This window comes from Camelus bactrianus, chromosome X (genome assembly GCF_048773025.1).
Source record: "Camelus bactrianus isolate YW-2024 breed Bactrian camel chromosome X, ASM4877302v1, whole genome shotgun sequence".
In the NCBI taxonomy this organism is placed as follows: domain Eukaryota; kingdom Metazoa; phylum Chordata; class Mammalia; order Artiodactyla; family Camelidae; genus Camelus; species Camelus bactrianus.
The window spans coordinates 16807103-16834592 of record NC_133575.1 but is presented as its reverse complement, the minus strand read 5'-3'; the positions used below and the strand labels follow the sequence as shown (position 1 = coordinate 16834592).

The following is a 27490-nucleotide window of genomic DNA, read 5'->3' as shown; positions in this document are numbered from 1 at the left end:
TGAGAAAACAGACTCCATCTCTTGATAAGAGAAACTGTGAAGACACACTAAAAGAGTGTAGCTATAGGGAGAGGTAAAAAATTAATTTTGCAATCAGTCTGCTACAGACATAAACCAAACAGAAAATCCAAGTCAAATATTAGGAAAAAAGTTAAAACACAAGTGATGACCAATGAAGTAAGCAAGCCATCTCTTTCCTAATGCATGATGACATGATGAAAAAAAAGTTTCATTCAGCAGAGGAATCTCCACTTTATCCCAGCCAAATATGAACTCCATCTATATCACATTTTTACTAGGGCTGCCCTTGAAAGATGCTTAAAATATAACTGAGTTCTTCCTACTGGAAATGAAATATATCTATTGATGACTCTGTCAAAGAAAAAAATGTATTACTGCATTCAGCATAATGTTGCTGGAATTATGAGCTGTGCCAAATTCTGACACTTTTCAGAATGACTCAGATAAAACTTTGCCAAGAAAATTCCAATACCTGAGGCATTTTTTTCCTAAATTATCCAATTAATGACCTACTCTTTCCTCTTCCTTAGTTTTTATAGACACAATCCAAGCAGACTGCATTTTTCCATTTGTGACTCCTGAGCCATTTGAAAATCAAGAATAGCTGAATCCAGAGTAATAATAAAAATCTTTGACAAGCAGTACAGCATGGGCACTGACCAATCACAACAGTCTGGCACGGGATTTTGCTCTGCTGTGAGCCCCACCCCCACCTCTCCACTCACAGGGGAGGGATGAAAGATGCCCCTATTTCACCTCCCAGGAGAAAGACACATTAATGAGACCCTTGAGAGGGCTAAACGTGTGCTGTCCGGAGCATTAGAGATACTCTAGACTGTTGTTTGGAAAGTCTAAGTTGCAGGAAACAAGCTGACTGATTTCTCTGATAGCTGAGGAAGAGGGAGCTGGCAAGACTGGGACTGGCAAGTGCTGCCAGAGTTGATCAGGGAAAAGAAAGTATTTCTCATGGGCCAGATATTGCCCCTCGCTAGAGGGAGCTAGCGTGGAGGTCATCTTCTGTCTGGCCCCAGAGGACCATCGGGAGGGATGAACACAACTCACTGGAGAGAAGCTGTAGGAACTGCCAGGTTCTCAGGGGCTGAACAGGAAATAAGAAATGAACTGGGAAAAAGATGTGTTCATCTTCATAAAGGAACTACAGGGAGAGATCCTAAGCAATGAGAGCAATTTTTATCAACTACAAAAGTGTCCGTGAAAGAAAGTATCAATTCTTAAAAACTGTAGTCAGGCCCAGAAAGCACTGTCCCAGTTTCATCTGGTGCCAATCAAGTAAGACCTTCTCTACTTCCCTCGCCTCTCCTCCTCAACCCCCTGCACTCTAACTCTGGAGAACCAAGACCTCTATTTAGTGAAACAGGGGAGAAGAAATCAAAGCAAATGTGGGCAAGGCAAGAAGGGGACCACAACATTCTCCCCCAACTGCTAGTTCTCCACCAGCCACAGCTGGGGAAGTGGGGAAAGGCCTCACTCTTAAACCTATACTAAAGTTTAACCATCACATCAGACTGGACATTTTAATTACCGACCACAGGGCTTTCTATATAGATGTATAGAGAAAAGTCATGAGATGACCCCAATTTTCACCTGGGACAAAGTAAAATGTAAAAAGAGGAAACAAAGATAAAATTGTTTTATAATTATACGTTACTCTGTGTTTCTATGATGGGCCAGTACAGAGAACTACCTCTCTTAAAGATGACATTCTCATAGAGGAAACAAAAATAAGAAAAGTGGTTAGTTATATAATAATAAGTGCCATGAAGAAAAATAAAGCAGGGTGAGGAGCTACAGACCGCTGGTAGGGTGGTGCTATTTTCCACAGAGTAGCAAGGCAGGCATTGGAACAGGAACATGACGCAAGAGAGTCAGCCAGAGGAAGATCTGTGGCAAGATGGTCCTGGACCTGCAGTACAATGCAAAGCCATTTGAGGGCCGAGTTCCATCCTTCCATGCTTACCCTGGTTGCTGGGTCCAGAAAGGATGGTAGCTGCCGAGAGAATGGAGACTAGTAACCAGTGACCAAATGTGTCAGGCAGCAGCTTCCAAATCACCTTGGATACCTACTGAAGGACTATATTACTAAGCCCATCCATCTCTCAAACCTACTGAACAAGAATCTTGTGGGAATAAAGTAAAGGCTGCTATTTTTAGCTGATTTTCCAAGAGATTCTCTCCTGCTGTCAGAGTCAGGAATCACTACCCTTCATGACACAGTGGCCATTTTATGAGCACCCACAAAAGAACTTCTGCTCAGTATCCGACTTCTGCTCTCTGAAATGTACATGTTTTATTTTGCCTCTTTGCTTTAAACACATTTCATCTGTTATTAACAACAGTGCAGGACTTTCTGGTTCAAATTTTTTGGTTTCAACTTTAACTTGGGCTTAATTTTACTATTTATTCTACCTTCATTTTCCCTTTTCTTGATATTTATTTTTATTTTTTATAAATACTATTTTTAGTATTTATGCATACATTTTACCATTTTTAAGAATTAAACTGCCACTTCGGCAATCTTCAGAGTACTATAATGCACTGTACGTACATGTAATTTAGACTTATACCTGTTACAACTTCAAAGCCTTCTCTGATATAAGGTGGTATTCACATTATCTCTTTCTTTAAATGAAACATTTATTTTGTTATCTTTCTACCCACCACAGTCATTCAAACAGTAACTGGATGAGCTCACACTTAATGCTATTTAAAATTTTTGTCTGCTACAACACATTCATCTGACCTGCTTTGCTGCATAACATATATTTCCTAAACATAACTAAAAATAAGTCTACCTCTTTTAACCCGTGGGAATTTTATCATGATACTGATTTTTTCTGTCCAATACATTATCTAAGTGGTTTCATACCACATTCAACCATAGTGAATTTCAATAAAAGTAGGAGAGCACTTTATAGATAGTGGAGAAAACTTAAAGTGAATTTGGCTGTTTTCTTATTACAAGAAACAAAGAATGGTATTGTACCTTAACAGAAATATTTTAACAGCTCCTAAACTCGGGCAAAAAAAGGGAGTCAAGTTTGTACTAGTCTAAGTACCTACAATAATATGACAGAAGTCTTTACCACCAACATTTCATACTACAGCAGTCTGTACTCCTAATATCAAAGCATTCTCACTAGAAATACTGTATTAACACTGGACTTTCAAATTGCCAGGTGTGAAAAATCACCTACTCTAAAAAAAAATGCACTGCTTATTTTAGGCTGGTCAAGGTTAAAATGGCCATTTATATTATTTCTGATTTCAGCTCTAAGCTTGTTTGCATCTGATCAGCCAAAACGAGAATTTGTTTTTCCTGTATCCAACAGAATAAAATGATCAATCAGCAATAAGTTCATCCTTTGCCAAAAAGAAATATGTTCTAAATTTATATATTATAAACTACATAATAAATTATATCCATATACTACACATTTCATAGTTATAATATGTACCATTTAGGAGAGGAAAAACTTCATGAGAGTTTATTCAAATGATATATAATAATACCCAAGAATGTCAATTTATATACACACACACGTATGAATTCTGAATGAAGTGTAAGTAGCCACCTTAGCAGGAACATAACAAGTCCCTATAATGCAAAAAATGATTCTAAGGGCACCTTCTAAAGCAATTAAATTCATACAATTTAGTCACATTCATTAACATCATTTACTTTTCTCTAATACAAAGTCATCTGGTAGTCTTACTGTTAACTTCATGCTAAAAGATTCTAAGTTTAGAATCTTTACCAATAAAAGAAATAAGAAATAATACTTATTTTCTCAAGTTAGATGGAAAAGACTTTTCATACAATAATGAAACCCAAGCAAACGTGAATTTGTTATTATAAGAATGATGATCATTAATATATTATTCAAATTCTTCCATGACACTTAAACTGTAGTTTAAAACCTAATACACAAGAAACCATAAGGACAAACTCTACTATGAAATGAAGAATTATAATAAAATCTATTCAGCTTTAAATATTTAGTTCAAGACAATGAGCAGAGGAGCACACAATTCATCTGAATGACATCATTTAAACAGTGTAATAACATACTGTTACTTAAGACTAGTAAGTGGGTGCATTATGTGATTCCAACCATTATGAAAAAACAGTATTAACAAGGAACAGCATCCCTACCAGCTTGGAGCTTACAGAATCAATTACTTTGACCATAGCTTTCCAAATGATTTAATAATGCCTTTTAACATTAAAAACATAAATCTATCATAGTACTGGAATTCTGATGTATTTTGATGCTTCTGAGGCTGCCTAAAAATGAGAAGGTATCCAAGTGAAATTCATTATATACTTATTATACCACAAAATTTCAGTGCCTAAAATGTGAAATAATCGTCACCATTTAGCTGTCTGCCTTACGCTATATTCGAGATTTTGACTTCCAGGATTTTTATTGTACTTTGGGAAATGAGAGGTAAAACATCATTTTAAAAAAGCACTATGTCAAATCATTACTGTACACCTTAAATTTATACAGTGTTATATGTCAATTATATCTCAATAAAACTGGGAGAAATAAACTGTGACTGTGCTTATATTCATGGAAAAATAGCATTTTTACTATGTTGAAATTTAATCCTTTTATACAGGTTAACAAGACATATCACCAAAAAAAAACAACAACAACAACAACAACAACAACAAAAACCTTTTGAAAGTGGAACAATGCCAATTTATTTCAGGAGCTCAAATTATAAAAGGTCACCCTTGGATCAATTTCCCACACTAAGGGAACAAAGTTGTTAAAATACAGCAATGCTCCACTGAGCCATTTATCCACACTACAGTACAGAACTTGAAAGAAATCCTAACGTCCAGGTTTAAAACCACTTTAAGAGACAAGATCCTGTGTTTTACAGCTATCTCTGTAAGAAGTGCTCTTCCTTCCGCAAAGTTTAATTAAAAGGTTGGCTATATTTAAGGGTTTTTTTCCTAATCAGTTCTTCAGTTCAAACTACTATTATCATTATTCATGGGATCTATATCTTGTCTGATATGAATGATATGATCCAGAAAAGGGGGCTAGGGAAGGTGGACCTTGCACTGGTGGAGGAGGTTATAAGAGTCTTTTTGATATAAGCCTCATACCAGGATTTGTTCTATCCAGTTGTGTAAACAGAGGGCTCTGAGTTTCTGGTTCTTCAGTGAATTGGGCTAAAGAGTTCAGATGATGACAGTTACAGGGGAATTCACTTACAGGTATACCACCATCATGAGACAAAGGAGATCCCAGAGGAGGAGGATTCCTATAAGGTGGTATGTGGGCAGTAACACACCCAGGTGATGGATCAGAAGTCATGGGTGGAGGTGGTACTTGACTACAAACCAACTGAGGAGTACCTGAATACTGGAGAAAATATGACAATGGATGGCGTCCTGGTGGTGGAGGAGATGGGGGTTGTGCACGTTCTTCTGGAGGCATACTATATGCAATTCCACTGGCTGACTGTGATATTCAGGATGATGGTGAGCAGGTGCTGGGGCAGGAGGTGATAGTTCTTTGACACCAGAATGTGAGTCACCCCGAACAGGGAGGATTATTAAATTGCTGTGATCTCCTCTTGAAATTCTTAACGGTTTCGTGATGGATCAAAGGAGGTGGGGGTGGCGACAATTTTGCTAGAGGACCATGAAGATCCTCGTGTGGCTGATGACTGTGCTTGTGTGACACACGTTGCACAGGAGGTGGTGACATAATGGTGTACAGCTCTGATGGAAAATGGCTCACGTGGTCCTTATCTAGCAGCATTTCACGGATTTCCGTTGTTGGTGAAGCAATAGGAGGGTGAATTCTTTTAAGCAGAGCACGGGTGACAAGGTTTTTTTTAGCTCTCTTATGGCAGTAGTTGATATGAGCTCTTAAGTCTCTTTGAGACAAGTAAGTTTTCCTGCATTTTTGGACAGTGCTACACATGAAGACAGAACCTCACATGTGCTCCTCAATTTGCAGCATAGGAATACCACAGTCTGGACATATCTTATCTCCTTTTTGGGGGGTATAAACTATCACAGTCATAGCAAAACGCATGCTTGCATAGAATTATACGCCCATTGATTTTAAAAGGCATAACAGGCATATCACATTTGTCACAGAAATGAACTAGTAAATCATCCTTTTCACCTATGATGGTTATCTTAAAGTCCTCCCAAATGCATTCAGGAAATGTTCTTTCTTCCCAAGAGTTCACCTCCTCTACAACCTTACTGCTCTCCTCTATTACATTCAAATTCTTCACCAGTGGGCATCCCATTCATAGTCCTTGGAATTTGAGACACAGATTTGATTTTGCTCACCTGCTTGGAAATGAGCTTTAAAGGAACTCGTATTCAACATCAAGGCCACCATACGATCCAGAACTCTCGGTCTGTGTAACTCACTGTCAGCGTCAGCTGGATCCATGTCTGGCTGTTCAGCTAGGAAGCCACCAGGGAGCAAAGTCACACTCCGCATGCGCAGCACAGCCTCCCCACGCCCCAGAGAAGGAAGTTCGGTCAGATCCCTCCCCTGTGTCTGTAGCTTTGAACTTCGAGGGGTTCTTTCTCCTTTTCCCAGCCAATCTCACTACTCTGGTGAAGGAGTCAGGCATAGTTTGGACAGGGGAAGAAACAGCTTCAGGGGTCGCCAAGGCTGCTCTTCGTGTGCCATGTAGAAATGTGGAAATGTGGGAAAAGCGACTGATGGGAATGGGGGTGGGGAACACAGCAGCAGTCAAAAGAATAAGCTCCCAGCAGACTCCACAGAGCGCTGCCTTCTGGAACTGCCTTATTTATTTTTATCTTATTGCACTTTTGTTAATGGCCTTAAATCCCTCATGGGGGTGTCTGTGTGTGTGTACATATGTATGTATATAGACATACATACATAGACACCTTTAAGATTTGGTCATGCTACAGTGAATATAAAATTGCCCTAGGTGGAGGGGAGCACTGTATTTATCTTATCAAGGAAGAATCATGTAAGAAGTAGTGAACATGGTAATTTCACAGTGCTAGACATTTGCTGCTCTTGCTTAAAAAATGATTATGGGTATTTAAGCCAAATTTCCCAGGTCTCACCTTCCTGCAAGTAGAAACTGGACCACAAAAACAACAACAAACCATACATACTTGGCTTTACCCCACCCATAATTGTCACTCCTCTACACCTTAGGGGTCTCTCCTGAATGTGTAGACATTCACCCTTTTGGCTATGTCAACTGTCAAGTCTCTCCAAAAAACACTAGGGAAAAAAACAATGATCAAGGAAAGCAAAGTTTTCTAGACTTGCTGCAGCATAGGAGAACACTAATACAGTCTAAAGAGTATCTCAGAAGGGGGATATTAGGGACTGGTCTGGGTGATTTTAGGGCAAGAGAAATGGGTAGATCTTAGAGCATGACAGCTAAAGATCAGCAGGCACAGAGAGTTGAGAATACTGAAGCAAGTATTAATGGGGAATATGTTATTCTTGTTAAGTAAACTCTTTTAGTTGGCTCACAATTTTATCTTTCAGGAAAAAGTACTTCCTGGAACAAGTAGCTAAGTTTGCTTATTCTCAGGAGTTTTTAACATAGGAACAGAAAATTATCCCCTGTCCAATTACTGTTTTACATGGTGACAGGGAATTATGTTGGTTTCTTCTAGTCTGGTCTGTCTTGTTTGGGCGTTGATTCTTGGATACGCCAATGGTGAAAACACAACAATGCCCACAGAGCCACCAACGGCACCAGTGCCCACTAATGCCAAAGTCCCTGCTGCCCCAATAAAGAAACAATACTCACTGAAGGTGCTGCAAAGTCCAAGATGATAAATGGATTTCCCATTTCCTTCTCCTCTTTTCAGTCCCTCTATTACATGGCTACAAAGCACTTCAGATTAACACTCACCAGTGTGTTAAACAGATTTTTCTGAAACTGCCCTTTAAGTTTTTACTTGCTCATTATTGCCTTGTGAGGCAGTGCTAGCTCATGGCAGCTGGTTTAAACTTGAATATAAATTGGGAGTTTGATTCCACATATGAGCAATCTCATATGGTATTTCTCTTTCTCTTTCTGGCTTACTTCACTTAGAATGACATTCTCCAGGGACATCCATGTTGCTGCAAATGGCGTTATGTTGTCAGTTTTTATGGCTGAGTAGTATTCCCTTGTATAAATATACGACCACTTCTTTATCCAGTCATCTGTTGATGGACATTTAGGCTGTTTTCATGTCTTGGCTATTGTAGATAGTGCTGCTATGAACATTGGGGTGCAGGTGTGTTTTTGAAGTAGGGTTCCTTCTGGACATATGCCCAGGAGCAGGATTCCTGGGTCATATGGTAAGTCTACTCCTAGTCTTTTGAGGAATCTCCATACTGTTTTCCACAGTGGCGGCACCAAACTGCATTCCCACCAGCAGAGTAGGAGGGTTCCCCATTCTCCACAGCCTCTCCAGCATTTGTCATTTGTGGACTTTTGAATGATGGCCATTCTGACTGGTGAGGTGACTGGTATCATCTCATTGTAGTTTTGAAAAAAAATGAACATAAATACAAAACAGAAACAGACTCATAGACATAGAATACAAACTTGTGGTTGCCAAGGGGGCGGGGGGTGAGAAGGGACAGACTGGGATTTCAAAATGTAGAACAGATAAACAAGATTATACTGTATAGCACAGGGAAATATATACAAGATCTTGTGGTAGCTCACAGAGAAAAAAAAATTGTGACAATGAATATATGTATGTTCATGTGTAACTGAAAAATTGTGCTCTACACTGGAATTTGACACAACATTGTAAAATGACTATAACTTAAAAATGTTTTTAAAAAAGAGAAGAAAAAAATAAATTGGGAGTTTGAGATTTGCAGATACTAACTATGATATATAAAATAGATAAACAAGTTTCTTCTATAGAGCAGAGGGAACTATATTCAATACCTTGTAGTAACCTATAATGAAAAAGAATACAAAAACAAAATTGACACAACATTGTAAACTGACTTCAATTAAAAAAATAAAATAAACTTAAATATACAGTGCTACTCACTTGACACCCTCCCCTAGTTCAACCTTTTCAGTATTCCAGCAATGCTATCTTCTCTTAGGATTCATTCACTCCCAGGAGGCAATTTTATTCCTCAAGCAAAAGAAATTCCTTATGGGTCCATCTCCTGGAGTCTCCAAATATACCTAACTTGCCTGAACACTAAGGCCAGTACACTTTATTCTCTCAAACCAACTCTCTCAAATTAAATCTTGTTGATTTAAATTTTAGATAATTTGAAACTTCATTGGCTTTTTTTTTTTAAAGTACTTTTTAATAAGCCAAAGTGGTTCTTACAAAGCCATGAATGTTCTGCCCCTATTATAAACAGAATTCTAAGTAAAACCTAAAACTTACAGCTTTAAAGCCTGTGCAAATGTTCCTGTTTTACAATTACAGTTACTTGTTTCTAGGCTCTTTATGAAGGTTCAGGTTTTTTTTTTTTAGTGATATGCTTATAATTCAAAAACAATGAATACAAAGGGGGGAAAAGTCTGTCAAATAAAATGTCCATGACTTATTTTCTCTTTTTTCCTGGAACCAGTGTTTTTCTGTCTAAACTGAGACATTTCTCATATGACAGAACGTTGTCCTTACACATGACCCTGAGTGAAAAAAAGCCAGCTCTCTTTCTTAGTTGGCTAAATTTGCTTATGTTGCTCATTGGGTCTTCTTCAAATTATTTTAGAAATAAATTCTGAGTTTAGCTTTTGAGTCATGAAAGCATGCTTTACTATAGACAAGGCATGCTAACTTCGAGACACCCCCCACCCAGGAGCTGTTCTGGTTCAGCCGTACCAACAGCTCTGCTTGGAGTGTTTGCTGGTTTTTAGCTGAGAAGCCTGACCTGAAAGGCCTTAATAAATTTTCTTTTGGTGAAATTGTTGATAAGATAAAGCGTATTGGCCTTCCATTTATCCCCATCAGATTTAAGAAGCTATCTTGCCTCACTAGAAAAGCTGCCTTTACAAACTTATCATTATTTAGTACCTTTAAACAAAACATTAAATGGGCTTCCATTCAGCCACCTCCTTCAGGGCAAGGAGACTCTGTCCTACAAACTAATTTCTCTTACAAGTTGCTAGACTTACATTCCACTGACGAAAGAGAGATTTGGTGTCTGTCCACCTGTAACAACGACTGGATATAAAAAGGTTTGGGTTTGGAGACAAAAAAGAAAATTGGATCTTTTGAAATTGCTTTGATTCATGTAGGCCCGTTAGAATTCAGTTGCCTCCAAAGAAATCTCAATAGCACTGATGATGAAGAATTATGGACTGCACAATGAAGGAGGATCAATGTGCACAATTAATGCTAGGAAGCAGGTTGAGACATCTCGGTCTAAGCCACATGCCATCTGGCCCATGAGCAGTCATTCTACCAGAGTGACACCAAAGGTCGGCAGGAGTGAGAGCCGTATGTCCCGCTGCCAGGCTCCTGGATTTTATTTCTCATTTAAGGGAATCTGATCTGTCATTCCTCTGGCTCCCGAGGGCTTTAAATTCACATAATCAACATATCACTGCTAGAGACTTTGGAATAGCTGAGGCAGTTTAAAGGTGAGTGGAGAATAATCATGTTCCCAAGCTGGATGCCTTCAGTTCTGCAAAGAAATAAAAATTTCATCTTGGGTTCCAAAAAGTAAGGCAAATTGCCCAGTGTGAAAAAGACCTCAGCTCTCCTTCAACATATCTATTTTTTAACATCCTGGGAGGGCTGGCCATTTGCAAAAGCTTAGAGCAGTGCTTCTCAAAATGTGGTCCACAGATCCCTAGGGATTCTCCAGGCCCTTTCTGAGGGTTCTGGGGGTCAAAACCATTTCCATAATAGTTCTAAGAAGTTACTTGCCTTTTCCACCATTTGACATTTGTGATGATGGTGCAAAATCAATGGTGGATAAAACTGCTGGCTGCTTAGCACCAATCAAGGCAGTGGTACCAAACTATTCTAGTAGTCACTGGATCTTTTTACTGCCACGCAGTAAAGAGAAAATGTGTTTCACTTAAGAATGTACCTGATGAAGTTCTTAAAAATACTAATTTTATTAAATCTCAACCCTTGAGTACACATTTTTTTCATATTTTTTGTGACAAAATGGAAAAAAGTATATATAAAGCACTTTGGGGGCATACCGGTGTGATGCTGTCTCAAGGAAAAGTATGTATACCATCATTTGAGTTGGAAGGTGAACTCTGCTTTTTTTTGTGGAACATTATTTTCACTTGAAAGAACAACTGACAAGCTATGGGTATTCAAACTTGGGTATCTGGCAGACATTTTCTCAAAAATGAACAAAGTTAGCCAGTCACCTCAAGAAAAACAACTGACAGTATCTGTTTCCAATTACAAAATTTAAGCTTTTGAATGAAAATTATTATTTTGAAAATCTTGTATCTGCCACCATGACCCTGGCAGCTTCCCAGTACTAAAAGCTTATCTGATGAGATCAGTGGTAATTAATAATGAATGTAGTTTTTGAAACTGTATAATGAAATATGTCAACACTTGGAAATTCTGCATAACTCAGTGAATCAATATTTTCCAAATGACCAATGGTTGATGTTACACAATTATGCATGATTAAAAGGCCCATTTAAAATCAAGACAGCAGTGGATTTGAGTGTAACAGAGTATGAAAGCCTCACTGATATGTTTCAGATTCCATATTGCAACTAACCTTTAAGAAACTAATACTTGCTGAGTTTGGTTTAGTTTCCAAGAAGAATATCCACAATTACCTGAAAGGCTATCCTAATACTCCTCTCTTTTCCAACAATATATCTGTATGAACCTGGATTTTCTTCCTAAGTTTCACCAAAACCAAACATCCCAGAAGACTGAACTCAGAAGAAGATATGAGAACACAGTTGTCTTCTGTTAACCTAGACATTAAAAAGATTTGCAAAAATTTAAAATAGTGCCACTCTTTTTTCTTTTGTAAAATATATTTCTCATAAAAATGTGTAATTTATGTTAATATGTAATGGCTTGTTATTTTTTTAATGAAATAATAAATATTTTAAAGTTTCTTGATCTACTTCACATAAACAAAAGCTCTTTTGAGTCCTCACAACAGAGGTAGAAGAGTCATGCAAGTGAAATGTCTAAGAGCTGCTACAGCTGATCTTTAATGCTCTGTCACCTTCCCTCTCAGAGACACTGCCTTCCCCACATTCATTGCCCCAAACTCTGTTTCATCCAAATCAAATTGCCCAGAAGGTCCCAGACCGTCCCTATTTTCAAAATTAGCTGATGGTGGCATGGAGAAGGGAAAGAAAGATCAAGGTCACTTATACACTAAGCAGTGTGCCATGCACCTAATGTATGGTCTCTCATTTAATCCTCACAACAGCCCTATCAGATAACAATAATAATAATGATATATCCAAATAATGAGGCAGCAGGACCCATGGGGAGCCAACGCTACTGCAAAGGTCAGCAAAGCCCATGCCCCTAAGAATTACTTAGAGCACAAATAAAGACAAACGTTTTACAAATACCACACCACTTGTTTTCAAATACATGTGCATGTTGCTATACTTAAATAAAAGTTCACTGTAAAGCATTATCAAATTCACAAAAGTTCTATTATCACTATATTTTTTTTTAATTTCAATCAATGAATCACAACAAATAAATCCCACAAATGTGGGAGATGAAAAGTTTTTGACAATGAAAAGGGAACAAAGGGATCTTTATCTTTGAAAAAAACTGAGAAACACTGCAATGTAGTAGCGTAACTACACTGAATCCACAGCAAAATCAGAACCTTTGGGACAATGCTAAGCTGTTTAGAGTAATATCCTTCCCAAGAAAAGCCCACTTTTGCCATCAAAGTATTTAAAACTCAAGACAGGGGAGTCAATACACACATATGAAAGCCAACCAACGGCCCAGGATAGTACAGAGTTGGGTTAGGGACACAGACATGAAGTGCTATAAGAATTCGAGGGATGTAGAGAATTTCTGGTCAAGATGGTACTGGATGAACTAAGACTAGATCTGCATCTTTAAAGACAGAATTTAAATAGGCAGAGAAGATAGTGACTAGCCTTCCAAGTCAAGGGAATCATGTGGACAAAGATGTGGAAAGTAGATGTGTTCAAGGGCATTATGCTTCTCTCATATAAGGAAGTAATGAGAGATACAGTTGGGAAAGGCAGTTCAGGGACAAATGTTGAAGGATTTGGATGGACTAATGAGGAGTATAAACTTACCCCTCCAGGCAAGTCAAAATCATTGAAGAAAGATATAAAAGAAAGCGAGCAGAGCGTACTACAGACTGGCAAACTGGGACAGGAATCAGAACGTCCTATGAGGAAGCAATTTATAGCTCAGGACTGAGATTGTGCAGGTCTGGGTGAGAAATAGAAGCCAAAAGAAATGAGCATGTGGGAGACACCAAGAGGCCACGGTTGGTGACTAACTTAATGGGAGCAGGCAACCAAGGAGGGAAAGGGAGATGACTCCCAAGTTATTAAGCCCAAAAGACTATCACATGATCCAATCAGGAAGGAATCCTTCGGCCTGGGGCACATTTGCTTACTCAATACCCTGTAAGTTTGGCCCTGGTCCACCAGAGGCTATGAGACCTATATTTAAGTGACATGGAGGAATTTTGTCTGGGCCTAAAAAGGTTATTGGAGCAGTATCCTGAACTCACTACTCATCAATGGTTCAGCTGTTTGGGGGCTGCCTGCCTTCCTCTACTCCATGGCAGTTAGCCTTGAATTTTAAGGCTGCAGGTGTCCACTCACTACCCCAGCCCACGTCCAGGCTGCTCCAATTCTGCTGGATTCTCCCTGGGCTTTTGGACCAGCAATCCCTTTGGAGTTGGCTTTGTTTCTTTAAGGATACTACCTTGGATTGAGAGCCTTGATTCTGTACTGACATCTGGGCTCACTGACCCATGACTCAATTTTACTTGGCTTTACTCCATAGCTGTGGCTACCAGGCACCTGCCTTGACTCTCTGTTGCTCTCCCAGATCCTGTTAAACCCTCCCTTTTCCCCATCAATTGGAGAGAAGAACAACTGGGCTTTTCGTATAGTACTAGGTCCAGTTCTGAAAAGTGCCTGGCAACAGTTAAAAGGAAAGGGATCATAGACATGAAAAGGAGAAGGACAAGGGAAAAGCTAAAGATGAACATTTTCCATATGGCGAAGGGGAAGGAGGGTGACATGATGATGAGATCATCGTCCTCAGGTACAGAAAGGGCTCTGTTGGAGAAAGTCCTCCCATCCGGCCAAGGGCAGACCAAGGGCTTAGTTACAGCTCAGGGGATTTACGGAAGATAAAAGAATTCCCTGGACAAATGTGAAAATGGGTTTCAGAGGGGTTTTATGTAATTACCTTCATAGGGGATGGCTAAGAATAGCACAGCTTCTCTGGCAGCCGGGAGGTGAAGAGGTGTTATGTGGACAAGCAGAAGGTGAACTTAGGTCTTTTCCTGCCGCCCCTTCCATAACTTCTGCTCTTCTTAAGAGCTCTGAACCCTTCTCCGGAGCAAATGCTCTTGGCCAATTCTTGATATTTTTAGAATAAAATCAGCTAGTAAAGCTGTTGCCCCAGTGGTCACCAGAGCACTGCAGTGGGGATAATTCCAAAAGTCACAGAAGCAGTTTCTGACTAAATGATACTGTAGGCAGACTAAGAATTATTTCTTTAACTGAAAGGTTGCATGGCTGGTTTTTAATTAGAATGGATTAATACAGTGTTCCCATTTATAAAAACTTAAATTGAAAGGAAGGAGATGCAATGAGGTAATTAAAGTAAGGAAAATATCCTCCAGATCCTCTCCCACCCAAACATAGCCCTCAAAAAGAGAAGGAAAATTAAATAAAATTTTATGTTATTCTTTATATACTTAGGTAACTTCATGTACTTAGATAACCTCTGTATCTAACATCCCCAGGATATTACATAGCTGTAAGTTTCTAGTGTGTATATATGTGCACATGAATATATACACATGTGCATGGTTATTCGTACGTGCAGATACATACTTTTGTACCTATATCATCATATAAACACATGTGTGCATATTTTTGTTTACAATAGTATATGACAATGTATATAAATACCACTTCTATTTCCAGAACAGCATTAACACAGCGCTTCTCAGATTAATTACCATTTCCCTCTCAACTAACTGGTTTGGCAAAATCAAAAACTTTACGTGCTAGTGCACAAGATGACCTACCTGACTCTCCACTGAAAAACTGTGAAATGTGCCATTACATTTCCATTCTCAGAAGCAATGGTAAGTAGTTGGTAAGCTTCCTCTTGTTTGTCACAGCAACATCCTTTGAATGTAACTGTAGAAAGGTATCAAAGGGGGAAAGAAAGACATGAAGGCTATATATGTGCATATCAACTCCAAACCCACCAATGACAAAGTCCCATCAGAACAAGTCTGTCCCCTCAATAGCTCTCACATCTGTCCCCACCACTCCATCCCATGCCACCAGCATGTCCTATCTCCACAACGGCCTCTTAACTGGCCCCCTCAGGCTTCTGTCTTATCCCTCTCCAAGTGCGCTCCACACCATCACCAGCTTACTCTCCATTAAACAGAAATCTGATTGTGTCACTGGTTTGATTTCAGTTGTTCAGTGGCTCCCAGATGCCTACAGGATCAAGTCCAGACGCAGCAGCATAATTCTTCAAGGCTCTTCTCCCTCTGGCCTCTGCTAAATTAACTTGCTTAACACTAACCCCTCCTCAGCCACTCTTCAAGCTCCAGCTCTAGCGAGCCATTTCCAGCCCCTCCCAGCAGGTTTCCCCCACCACATCTGCATGCTTTCCAGCAGCCTGGCCTTTCTGCCTGGAACTCTCTGCTCTCTGCTTGCCCCTCCACAGCTGTCCCTGATGGATACTGCAAGACTCATGTCTGGCTTCATCTCTTCCAAGAGACCACACATCCAGTCCTGTCTCTTACATACATTCCTCTAACAGCTGCAGGATTAACCAAGAGCACCAGCAAAGCAACAGCTCAAAAAACAAGCACAGAAAAAACTTCCGAAAGACTCTGATATTTATTTCCCTCAAAAAGCATCAAAGTAGTTATCACGGCGGAAAAAAATCAGAACTTACGTGGACTTTGCTGTATTTATTTTACTGTTACTAAAAATTTTTATAGTGAAATAAATATATATACATATATATATATGTGTGTATATATATATACATACATATATATATATACACACACACAAATTGTTAATGTAAATACCTCCCAGATCAAAAAACCTAATATCACCAGTAGCTCAAAAGCCCCCTTGTGGGACCTTCCAGTCACCGACCCTCCAAGGGCAACCATTCTCCAGACTTCTGATAGTAGAGTTTAGTTTTGCATACTTTTATGTTTCATATAAATCCAGTCATAAAATGTGTTCTCTTTTGTGTTTGGTTTCTTTCATTTAATATCATGTTTGTGGTAAACATTCATATGTATGCAGCTGTGGTCTCTTCGTTGTTATTGTAGACTAATAGTCAAGTATTTACTTACTCTACTGTTGATGTGCATTTGGGTAGTTTCTAGTTTTGGACTATTACAAATAGTGCTTCCAAGAACATCTTCTACATGTCTTCTGGCAAGCATATGTGTGCATTTCTGCTGGGTAAACATTAGGTTGAAAAATATGAAACTGCCAATATTCAACTATTTTCGACTTACTAAGATGGCAACTGATACCTAGAGGTGGAATTGCTGGGTCATAGGTTACACGTAGATTTAGCTTTAGAAAATACTGGCCTACTAGTTTTCTAAAGTGGCCATAACAATTTATAATCACACCAGCAGTATATGAGAGTTCTGCTGTTCTAAGTCCTTTTGTATTTTAGCCATTCTGCAGGGAGGGATGTATAAATAAATCACGCTACGGTTTTCATGATTAGCGAAGTTAAGCACCTTTTCACATATTTGTTGGCAATTCACATATCCTCCTTGGTGAACAAGTTCAAGTCATCTGCCCAATTTCCTACTGAGTTGTCTGTCTGATTAATTTATTATTATTATTTTGACTTCATGGCTGAGGGCATTGTAATTCTTCCACTGCTTAGCTCTATAAACATTTTTATTCTCAAACAACTCTGTATTCACCTCTGTCCTATGATATATTACACTGTTGGAACTGTTATTTACAAATCTACTTTTCCTTATGAACCGACAAGTAATTTTAAAGTTATGAAATAATTGGGAGCTAGAACTCTTATTCATCATTGTATTCCCAGCCCTACAACAATATCTAGCAGGTGTTTCAAGAAATATTTGTTAAGTGATATGCATTTAACATACTATTCTTCCTAAATTGGAATTAAACTATTATTATATCCCATTGTATAAAGTTTATGTCAGAGCAAGGCAAACAAACTGTGAAGTAGAGCATTCTGCTTCTGTCTCCACTACTTTACAAAAGAACTCTAGTTGCAAAAGTACAAGAGACAATAATCAGAGCATAGCAACAGTATTTTTCTATTTAAATTATAATGACTACAAATAATTAGCAACAACAACCTCATATAATTAAAAAGAAAAAATCAAGATCTTAATAGCTTTATGGGCAAAAGGCACTGCTGTGTAGGTAATCTGCATCAAGAGAAGTAAAAACCAAAAAGCTAATTAGTAAAATTAAACAACCAGTCACACTTTTATATATTTAATAGGTGCAAAATATTAGCAAAGTTGGAATTAATAATACCTAGGACTGTTCAGGTTTTACTAAATGTGACACCTTCTTATATTGTTCTTCATGATGCTTGATATTATAGTTGTTGGCTTAGACACTGACTTCCCCCAGTATACTGTAACTTTCCTATGGGCAGGACCCTTTCCTGATCTAGTTCTATTGTAAAACGATGTATATGCCCTCATACATACAATCTTGTTAAAAAGCAGTTTGTCAGTAAGTATATTTCAAAAGCTTATACATGCCCCCTTTGATCAAGTGGATTCATTCTTAAATATTTATTCTAAAGAAAACAATCAAGAGGAAAGGAAAAAGTTCTACACATTAAGGTATTTAACTCTGTATTATTTACAACACTTTAAAAATGAAATCTGTAGTAAATTTCTAACAATAAAGAAATGATTGAATAAAATGTCACAGAAACACTAAAGAATATTATGTTGCCATTAAAATGGAAGATTATTTAACACCATGGATGCACGCCAATACTATTAAATGAAAAAAAATCATACAAATCATACTATGCTCTGACTAAAATTATACCATATAATTATGCAAGATCCAGGGAGCAACATGGGAGAAGACAAATAAAAAAGAAATAATTAGAAAATTTAAGGTTCTGGATTATAACAGAGTTTCCTTATTAAATGTTGCTCCTATGCATTCCTTCACTATGCCGCCCCCCGCCACTCCCCTAGACACAGCCACGATGATCTCTCACCTGGATGGCTGCCGCAGCCTCCTAAATGGTCTTCCTACATCTTCCCTGGTTCATCCACAATCTAGTCTCAGCATAGCCAGAATCATACTGGAAATCATCAGTCAGATCTTGGCACTTTTCTGCTCAAAAGTCTCCAATGTGCTTCCCATGAGAAGATAGGGGAAAGCTTAGTAAATCTGAGAAACAAAAAGAAGACCAGTGTAACTGGGGAAAAAGCAATGGAGACATGCCAATGGAAAAGGGAGCGCCAAGTCACATACAGCCTTTAGGTCTGGGTACAGTGTTGAGATATTACTGTAAATGCAATGGAAAGATCATTGAAGGATTTAAAACAGGAATGACAGTGCTGTTATCATAATATTGCATGTGAACTTTGGGGCTAAAGTCACTGAAGCCCTGGGCTAATCAAAATGCAGTATGACAGCTAGCACTCTGCCTCATGTGCTGGAGACGGATCTCAAATGATAGTCAATTTACTGTTCTTATTCTACAATAAGTATTACTTCATACATATTACCGACGGCCCTGGGTGAGGGAGTAGCTTCATTATTACTAGTGTTTGTAGAGTAGTTTTAATATGCTGAATGCTTTAGAGTGGTTTTTATTCGATGCTTACAATAAAATTGAGGCACTGAGGTTTCAGTTCCTAAAGAACCATTTATGCTTAAAAAGGCTTTTGATTGATTTCTTCCCAACAAGCTATGTGCATTAACTCAAACTCAATCTGCACCGGAGCCTATGTGTATGCAAGTGAGAGGTGAAATGTGAATCTCCAAGGACCCTTGTTGATAGGTAAAAATTTCCTCTGGAGCATTCATGACAAATCCACCCTAGCATTCTCCTAGATGCATTCCCAGGTAACTCTGAAAGGTGGGCAGAGAAGATTCTTTCACCTCAGATGAATTCTCCAAAGACTAAGTTATATGTCTTGAGGAGAAATGGAAAATACCAAATGCTTATGCATGCTTGTTGTATTAAAATAACTAAGAAAAAATAGGACTGGCTTCTATGTAAAATAAACTCTTCCAATAGTCAGCAGTTTAAAGGAAGCTTTAGACTCTTTAGTTACAGATATTGCTGGGTAAAGGCAATAATTCAGTAGAACTTTATCTAGAGCAGTATTTCTATCAAAATAAATTTTTGTTGTATTTTCCCATTAGAAAGCAAAACGTAGACCTCCGGTTCCTCAGATATGGATCTACTCTCCCGCTCACCAAAGGGATACTAAAAATACTAAAAAGGCCATGTGGGCAAAATAAGAGACCCCCTACTAGAAGCAAGCTGCGGTGGCCTGCGGATACCAAAAGGCCTTAGGCCTTGGAAGCTGTAGGAACAGTGGTCAGGATGCATGACTCGGTTACCAACAGGGTGATGGCTGGAGAGTCTCCAATTTTCTTAGGCCCTCAGCTACCCACAGGCAGGGTCACAAAGGTTTTGTTCTCTGGGGAAAATGACGTGGAGACATTTTGGTTTCAGAAGACTCAAAAGAGAGGGCGTGAGCAATCACAGGGCTGAACACAGGTAAACTTAGGGGGAGTCTACCAACTCAACTGGGCTATCCCAGCCCAGAGATCCAGGACTTGGGGTCACCACAGCTATACGTTTGCCTAAGGGAGTACATAGATAAAACCAGATTCAAATCTGGCCCTGTTGCTTCCTAGCTAAATAATGATAGGCAAGTTATTCACCCCTCCAAGCCTTGGTTCCCACCTATTAAATGGGGTAAGGTTCTGGAGAGCTTTCTGAAGGACTCAAGATGGAACTATCTTCAAGTACAAATACCTGTCAACTGACTCTTTCCTTCACATTTTTTTCCAACAGATGACTGTGGAGTATAGCCTGAAATCTTCAGTAAGTCATAAGTCAAAAGCTGGTTTGGAATGTTGCTCCAATTGCTCAGTAGAGCATTAGAGAATGGGCTTTGAAATCAAACAAAACTGACTTTATGCCTAGCTCCTCCAATTACTAATGTGGTCTTGGCAAGTCACACAACTATTCCTCAGCTGTTAAGTAGAAATTATAACAACCATTTGCAAGACTGTTGTGAGGACTGGCTATAATGCAGGGCAAGAACCTAGCAGAGTGGCTAGAACACGGTAGGTGTCAAGAAATGTTTGCTGTTTTCATCATGATTATTAAGCAAAAAAAAAAAAAATCATTTACAAATGCCTGGCCAATCTCAGAATAAATTTGCTCTGGGCTAATTTCTTCATTCATCAAATGTCACTGGGGTGGAAGGGTTATGTGACTGTTACCAAGGTATGGATTCCACTGACTTCTCTTCAAAATCAGTTTGCAAATTGACAGAGTGCACTTCTAAAGGGTAAACTATACTGTTCTTTTCGCTCAGGACACCTGCAGATATTTCAGCCTAAGTGGCAGCATAAATGATACCCAATATTTTATCTAGCTTTTACAGTGGGAATTTTAACTGAATCACTTAGTTCTTCTTTCTCTGTAAAGTGGCATCTCAAGCCAGAATTAGTTCAAACAGTACTTTTGTGGCTTGTACATAGACAATTATCTTTGTTTCTTGGGCTCTGAGCCTCAATTCCTCTTTCAAGTGGAGAAAACATAAAACAAGAATATGATGAATAGCATTTCTCAGCTCTAATCAATGGAGAAAATAATTTTCATATAAATTCTCTAAAAATCCTAGAAGATCTAGCACTACATGTTATTTCATAGGATATTTTATTTACTGTTTCAATGGGATATATTTTAAAAGCTTAGAATGTATTATAAATCCATGGCATAGCCACAGAATCTTATATTCTGTTATCTTCCTAATTGAGACAGTAACAAAACAAAATACACATTCAAATGAAACATGTAGCTAAACCATTTAGAAATAATTAGAATTATAGATCAGGTTTTCTTTCACTGATCACAAATTATGGTAATGCTTTTGTGGTGCTCATTTCCGGGCTCACTTTGGTATGTTTATTAAAGCACAGTATTGTCAGATCACATGGAATATCTCATTTTCATTTTCCTATCTCCAATTCTAAAGGGGATTAAATTATCCAATTAAGCTGTTAATTAAAAAGATTCCTACAGAATAAACTGCAGGCTACCAATGGCATTTAACATTTTCATTATGCTGTGCTCAAAAGCAATTTCCTAAATTCAGAGGAGCTCAAAGTTACTGCCTGGTATTTCACTTTAGAAGGTGTCGTTGGTATTGCTAGCTGATAGCAAACCCATTTCCTCCTCTTTCTGGGCACACAGCTATACTATATATCCCAGACTCCCCTGCAGCTAGGCTAGGCCATATGGTTGAGCTCCAGCCAATGGAATATGAGCAGAAGTGACATAGATAAATTCTTGGACTAGACCAAACCTTCCATTCAATATCTTCCATGGTCTCTTCTCCTCCATCAGCTTCTTGAAGATGAACACGTATTCAATAGTGTTGAAAACAGGAGAATCACAATATGGAAGGGAACCCGGGTCCCTAAATCACCAATTGTAGGAGAGAAGCTCACTGATCATTAATACTCATTTTCTATGTAATGAAAACAAGAAATTACCTTAAATTGGGTTAAACCATTGAGGTGATCTGTTTCAACATCTAGGGTGATCTTACTTATAAAAGAAAGCAACTGAACTTGAGGGACATGCAAATATCTTAAACCTAATTGGAAACATCAGCCTCCTTCAAATTTTAATCAGGTCCACTTAGATAAGTATCTAAAAATTGAAGCAGACTCAATACCTCAAAACCTATGAAATAGACCACAGCAAGAGAGATTCTAGATTTCTTGCCTCCATTTCCCCAAAGCCCTTCCTTCCTGTCCATGCCCCAGAGATCACTCAGGAACTGTCATTTCTATGCATCTTCCTTCTGCCACTAGCCTACATACAACTCGTATTTCAAGGATCAGCTCAGAAGCCAGAGTAAACTCTCTACAAGGGGCACTAATAGGCCATACTCAGACATTTATTCCCCACCAGCTCTGCAGTCTGATCTCCATGTCCTGTACGTGGATGCAATGGCACCCCTACTATATAAACCAGGACTTTTCCAGATCTTAGAACATTTCAGTGTAAGAAAGATGCCTGAAATAGTCAAGCGGGGGCTCTAGCTGCACTGCAGCCTAATCCCAAAATGCCCAAGGGAAGAGTGAGTATGAATACCACAGTATGCCTCTGGATTTGTCTGGACTCAAGCAAGGCAGCCAGATGCTCATCGTCATCCTGCACCACTCAGTCTTCGTCCGAAGGTCGCCAGGGGATACGGGCTCCCGGGTACTTCCAGTTCTCCCAAAGTACTTGAGGCACAGAAGCTCCAGCAGCATGAAGACAGCCGTCCTCGAGAGCCAGAGCCAATGAGAAATAAAAGCACACAGAAGGTGAGGTTGGTGTGCCCCATCAAAGGGATGTGCTGGGGTCTGGGCAGAGGGAACACGGACCGCATCCACCGGAGAACTGAATAAGCCCTTCTCTGCGCACCAAACCTGATGTCCTTGTAGATCATCACCCTTGTCAAGAGACAGGGTGACTGTAACAGTTTACATATCTGTTTCCCATGTTAGACCAGACTGTTCATTGAGGCCCAGAGACTGCATGTGATCTGCTTAAATACAGCTAGTTAAGTGATTTAAATATAATGGCAGTCAGTTACTGTGAACTGAATGAGTGACTGTAAGTTGACTAGATTGTTAAATAAAGCTGATAGCATATAGAGAAATGTTCATTGTCACTTTTGCAAGACCAGTCTTACCATGGTTGATAATTTCCTCAGAAGCCTCTCTTTTCTTCAATAGGAGTATTATTGCAGAAGCAATAAACCACATCTGCTTATATTCTGGAAGAAAATACAATGACCACCTTGTAAAGGTCTCTCGTTGTCTACAGAGAAAATTAGTGCATTCAAATTTCACTTCCCTAAATCAAGAAACCTAGTCTACCGCAGTGCTTTGTGTACTTTGTAGGCAAATAATGTCTAAAACAGAACTGCATATGTTATAGATGTAATAAATGTTAATACATTTTTAAAAAGAGAGGAAACAGAAAGTCTTCAACTTTTTATTGTCCTTAAAATGATTACTCACACGGTTTCACAAGTAGGGGGAAAAAATACAACAACTATTTAAATGTAAAATGCAGAATTCAAGCACATCTTTCCTAAACCAGTGGGGCACTGCCACTGACAATGATAATGGTGTTACTTGAAATAATCATATATTCTTCCATAATTTAATATGCAACTGACACATTATGCTAAAAATATGAAGGAAGAAGCCTATCAAATGCTCGGTGATTAGAGAAACACTGATGGAATAAAAGTCCTCAGAAATGGGGTAACCTGAGGGATGAAGGTTAATGCAAATGTCAGCGGCCCAAGAAACAAAGCCTGCCTTTCCTGACTCTGGGATACTTGATAAGCAATTTCAAACCTCTCCACTGGTCTGGCACAAGCATAACCTGTGTGGCAAGGCATAGTTCCTGGTTGTTTCTTAGTGATGCTCCAGGGCTAAATAAGATAAAATTTATGTGCTGTGCTTTAAGCTCCATTGAGGAAAGGCACTGAATAAACTTCAAGATAATTTATGGATCCTGAGCTTGCATTAGTCATTTCCAAGTCCATCTCATAAAAGGAAAAAATGGAAATAGGAGGCCAACGCTGTGTGTTGGTGAAAAGCTCAACAAACTTTGGGCAATGATGAAAAGCCCAAACAAGACCATTTCATATACATCAGATCGTGGACTAATCCAGGAGAATTTCACACACACACACACACACACACACACACACAAACCCTAACTCCTTCCACTGCCCAGACAATCATTAACTGGCAAGACATCTGAGATATGAACAAGAGAAGTGTGTTACAGCAATCCTGGTCTGAGTTCCAATATCTAATTTCCTTTTAATTTACCGTAATTATTTTTGTAAAACTTCATGGCTCTACTCCAGTGGATGTGCTAGTAAGGAGTGCCAAAATCCTGTGTTCACTTCAGAGTCACATTCTTGGGCCAGCTTCTCCCTTCCAGCTGCATTTTACCTTCCTCCCTCTACCACTGAATCAGAGTCTGCTGCTTTTAGTAATCTGTACCGAAGAGAAGGGGCAAAAAGAATGTACTCTGAAAATTTAAATGTGAGCATGTATTTGGAAAGCTGATCTACTAGAAAACTGTTCCAGCTAGCAGTAGTGATGATTTTGGGCTGCTTTGGGTTTGTTTTAAAATGGCCATCCTATCTACAACTTTCAGTATAAATGAGTTACATCAAATGAAGTTAATCAGGATAAGGTAGCCACATCATTTAGAAACTGTGAGGGCCCCAACTGTTTACCAACCAATTTTTCTAAACCAGTAAGTGACTGAATGAGCCCCATTTCCAAAGTCATAATTCTATGCTTTTATCAAACACTTTCTCTGACCTGCAGGAATGTGTTTATTTGGAGTTTACAAAGCGAAATCTAGAAGGGAAATGCTATTCACATAAGCCTTAAAAAACCTCAGCTGATTTTAAATGTTCAAGTACTGGAATAAAACCGGGAGACTCTTATATGTCCAAACCAAATCAGAATGATTCCACCAGAGAAAAGGCACATAAGTTTCCAGCACCCCTAACTGCTTGCTTTTAAAATACAAACTAAGGTCACATGAAGCCATGGTTAAGAGGAGGAAAAGGCAGCTGCCCTTCAGGAGTTGATCCATTCGGAGAGGAAGAAGTCAAGGGGAAAATCACTCTCCTCTAAGGCAGAGTAACTGTTTTCCTCCTGATGGCGCCACTGCATGTTTATCCCTTTACAAGTTCCCATGGTTACAAGAGGACGTTGCATACAGTTATACTTCAAAAAAAAAAAAAAAAAGATGCCAAATCCCAAGGATGCAAAATGGCTTCCTATGGTCAGACTGAATTTGTCATTTTCTTTTCGAGACCTTCCCATTTGTCCACTTAACCCAGAACTCCATGTACCAGGAATAATGTGAAGAGGAGATGGCTCCTTTAAGAAATCAAAAATGCCAGGGAACCACTTTAAGGCTGTTACAATTTTATCCTACACACATTCTCCTAAAGATGGAGGAGTTCACTTGAAAGGATAAAGCTCTGAGGATCAAAAACATACTACTGTTCTGACAGACTCTTGAGAGGAAGACTTGAAGAATAAAAATTATGTTTGTTTGGACAACGCAGGGAATTTTAAATTCAATCAATAGTTTCTAAAATGTCTTCAATCAAGAAACTTTTTCAAAAAAGGTTTTTTTAAAGAGAGGTCACTTTAACAGAGCCAAAACAAAAGGGCACCTTCCTCAGTGTGGGGTTTGTCCCTCTGCGCTAAAGGGGAAGGAAAGCCACACGCTCCTAATGGGGAATCTGAAAATCATTTTCTCAGTAACAGGAGAATGCACATATATGAGGATAAGAAGACAAACAGAGAAGTGTCTGTCACTCGGACATCACCACCCAGGTTTGGATTTTGGAGGTTTCACCTCCTTCTCATGTCCCTGCTGTTGCGAGGCTAAGAGTTCTGGCTTCTTCTGGCACTTAACGATATACCCTCTTCTTTCTATTTGATAAACTCAAACCTTGGCCTTCTGCCCACTTTCTTCATGCAGATTTGAACAGGGTGATGGGCTACATCAGATACAAGCTGTGAGGCACGTATTCATCCCCCATAGACTCCAAAGCTGAAGGCAAGAACTTCATCAAAAATTGTAAAATGAAGATTCAACATATTTCCAACTTAACTACCTTACAGTTAATCAATGCTATGCTACAACGATCTATGAAATCTAGCACTGCATTCCACAGACCTCCCAGGTATCCATGCCCATGTCTACTTAACTGAGGGTTACAAGTTTAATAGACTGAATTTTTTTCTGGATACATTCTACTTAGGGCCCCTGCAAAGCAATAGATTAAAATGGTCCATACCACTTAGCTGTGGCTTACATACTAAAATGGACAATAGCTACAATTCAGCAGATAGTGTTTTAACAAAGTAGCCTAGGGATTTATTTGTGTTGGTTTGGTTTTCTAAAGAAACATACTTGGTTCACTTTTCATATTCCATTTTTTAAGCCTTACAACGTTGAATAGATATTATTTAGATCTAAGCAATACCCAAATAATAAAGATGCATGAAAAATAAACATCCTCGGGGGGACATAGGCCTAAAGCAGTAGGTGATGAGTGCTCGGAGCTGCCTCTGCTGGCACTGTACAGCTCTCTCAGGATGGCATAAACCAGCAGTCCAGCTACCAGAGTCGGCAGGAGTCTGTGCCTCTGTTCATCGTGGAATTGGATGGACAGTTAAAAGCTTTCTGGAATTCTTCAAAGTTGCTAACTGCACCATTGACCCTGAAAAAGATATGTCAATGTCCATGTCATTTAATTCTTACGTATCAGTAGGTTCTGGATAAAATTGCAGGAGCATATTCCTTGATGCGATGTGGCATTCATTTAATCTGTTTACAGGGAAATAACTGAAGCCCAAAATGGTTAAGTAAATTTCCAAAGAAATTAAGAGCTGAGACTAGAATCAGGCAAATGCTATTCATCTTCCAAATATCTTCAAATTCCTGGAAACTGTAGGATTTACATTTCCTATAAATTATATTTAGGGTTGTACATGCCTATAAATTTCAAATTTCTACAAACAATAAGATTTACCAATACTTAGCTTTTCTATTTTTTAATTCAACTTTTAATGGAAGATATAAGTGATATAGAGCACACACATTTTAAATATAAAGCTCACTGGTTTTTCCATATACATACATGTACATCCATGTTACTATCACCCAGACCAAGACATGTACTATTTCCACAACCAGAAGGCTCCCTTGTGCACCCTAACAGTTGCGCCCCCAAGGATAACTACCAGCCTGACTGCTATCGTCACAGATTAGCTTTGCCTGTTTTTGAACTTCATGAGTGGATCACACAGCATGCACTTTTTTGTCTCTGACTTCTTTCACTCAATATTATGTCTGTAAGATTCATCCATGTTGTTGCTGTCTTTAAATTATCTTTAA

General features: G+C 38.8%; 1 protein-coding gene and 1 long non-coding RNA gene across 18 annotated transcripts in view; both read right to left on the bottom strand.

Moving 5' to 3' along the window:
• Positions 1–21168, bottom strand: part of LOC123612910 (uncharacterized) — a 175725-nt gene extending 154557 nt beyond the window's left edge. For 7 of the 16 annotated variants that reach the window (XR_012504528.1, XR_012504519.1, XR_012504526.1 and 4 more), the window contains exons 1-2: positions 15648–16044; positions 15288–15402 (exon numbers count right to left, since the gene is read on the bottom strand). This is a non-coding gene — a long non-coding RNA (uncharacterized LOC123612910). The other 9 variants (XR_012504523.1, XR_012504527.1, XR_012504531.1 and 6 more) reach the window with 7 other exon arrangements.
• A 2343-nt stretch (positions 21169–23511) lies between these two features.
• Positions 23512–27490, bottom strand: part of PHEX (phosphate regulating endopeptidase X-linked) — a 171837-nt gene continuing 167858 nt past the window's right edge. For both annotated transcript variants that reach the window (XM_074359209.1, XM_010970301.2), the window contains one exon: positions 23512–26813. In XM_074359209.1, coding sequence (XP_074215310.1) covers positions 26711–26813 — 103 coding nt within the window. In that variant the 3' untranslated portion in view covers positions 23512–26710. The remainder of the gene's footprint in view (positions 26814–27490) is intronic.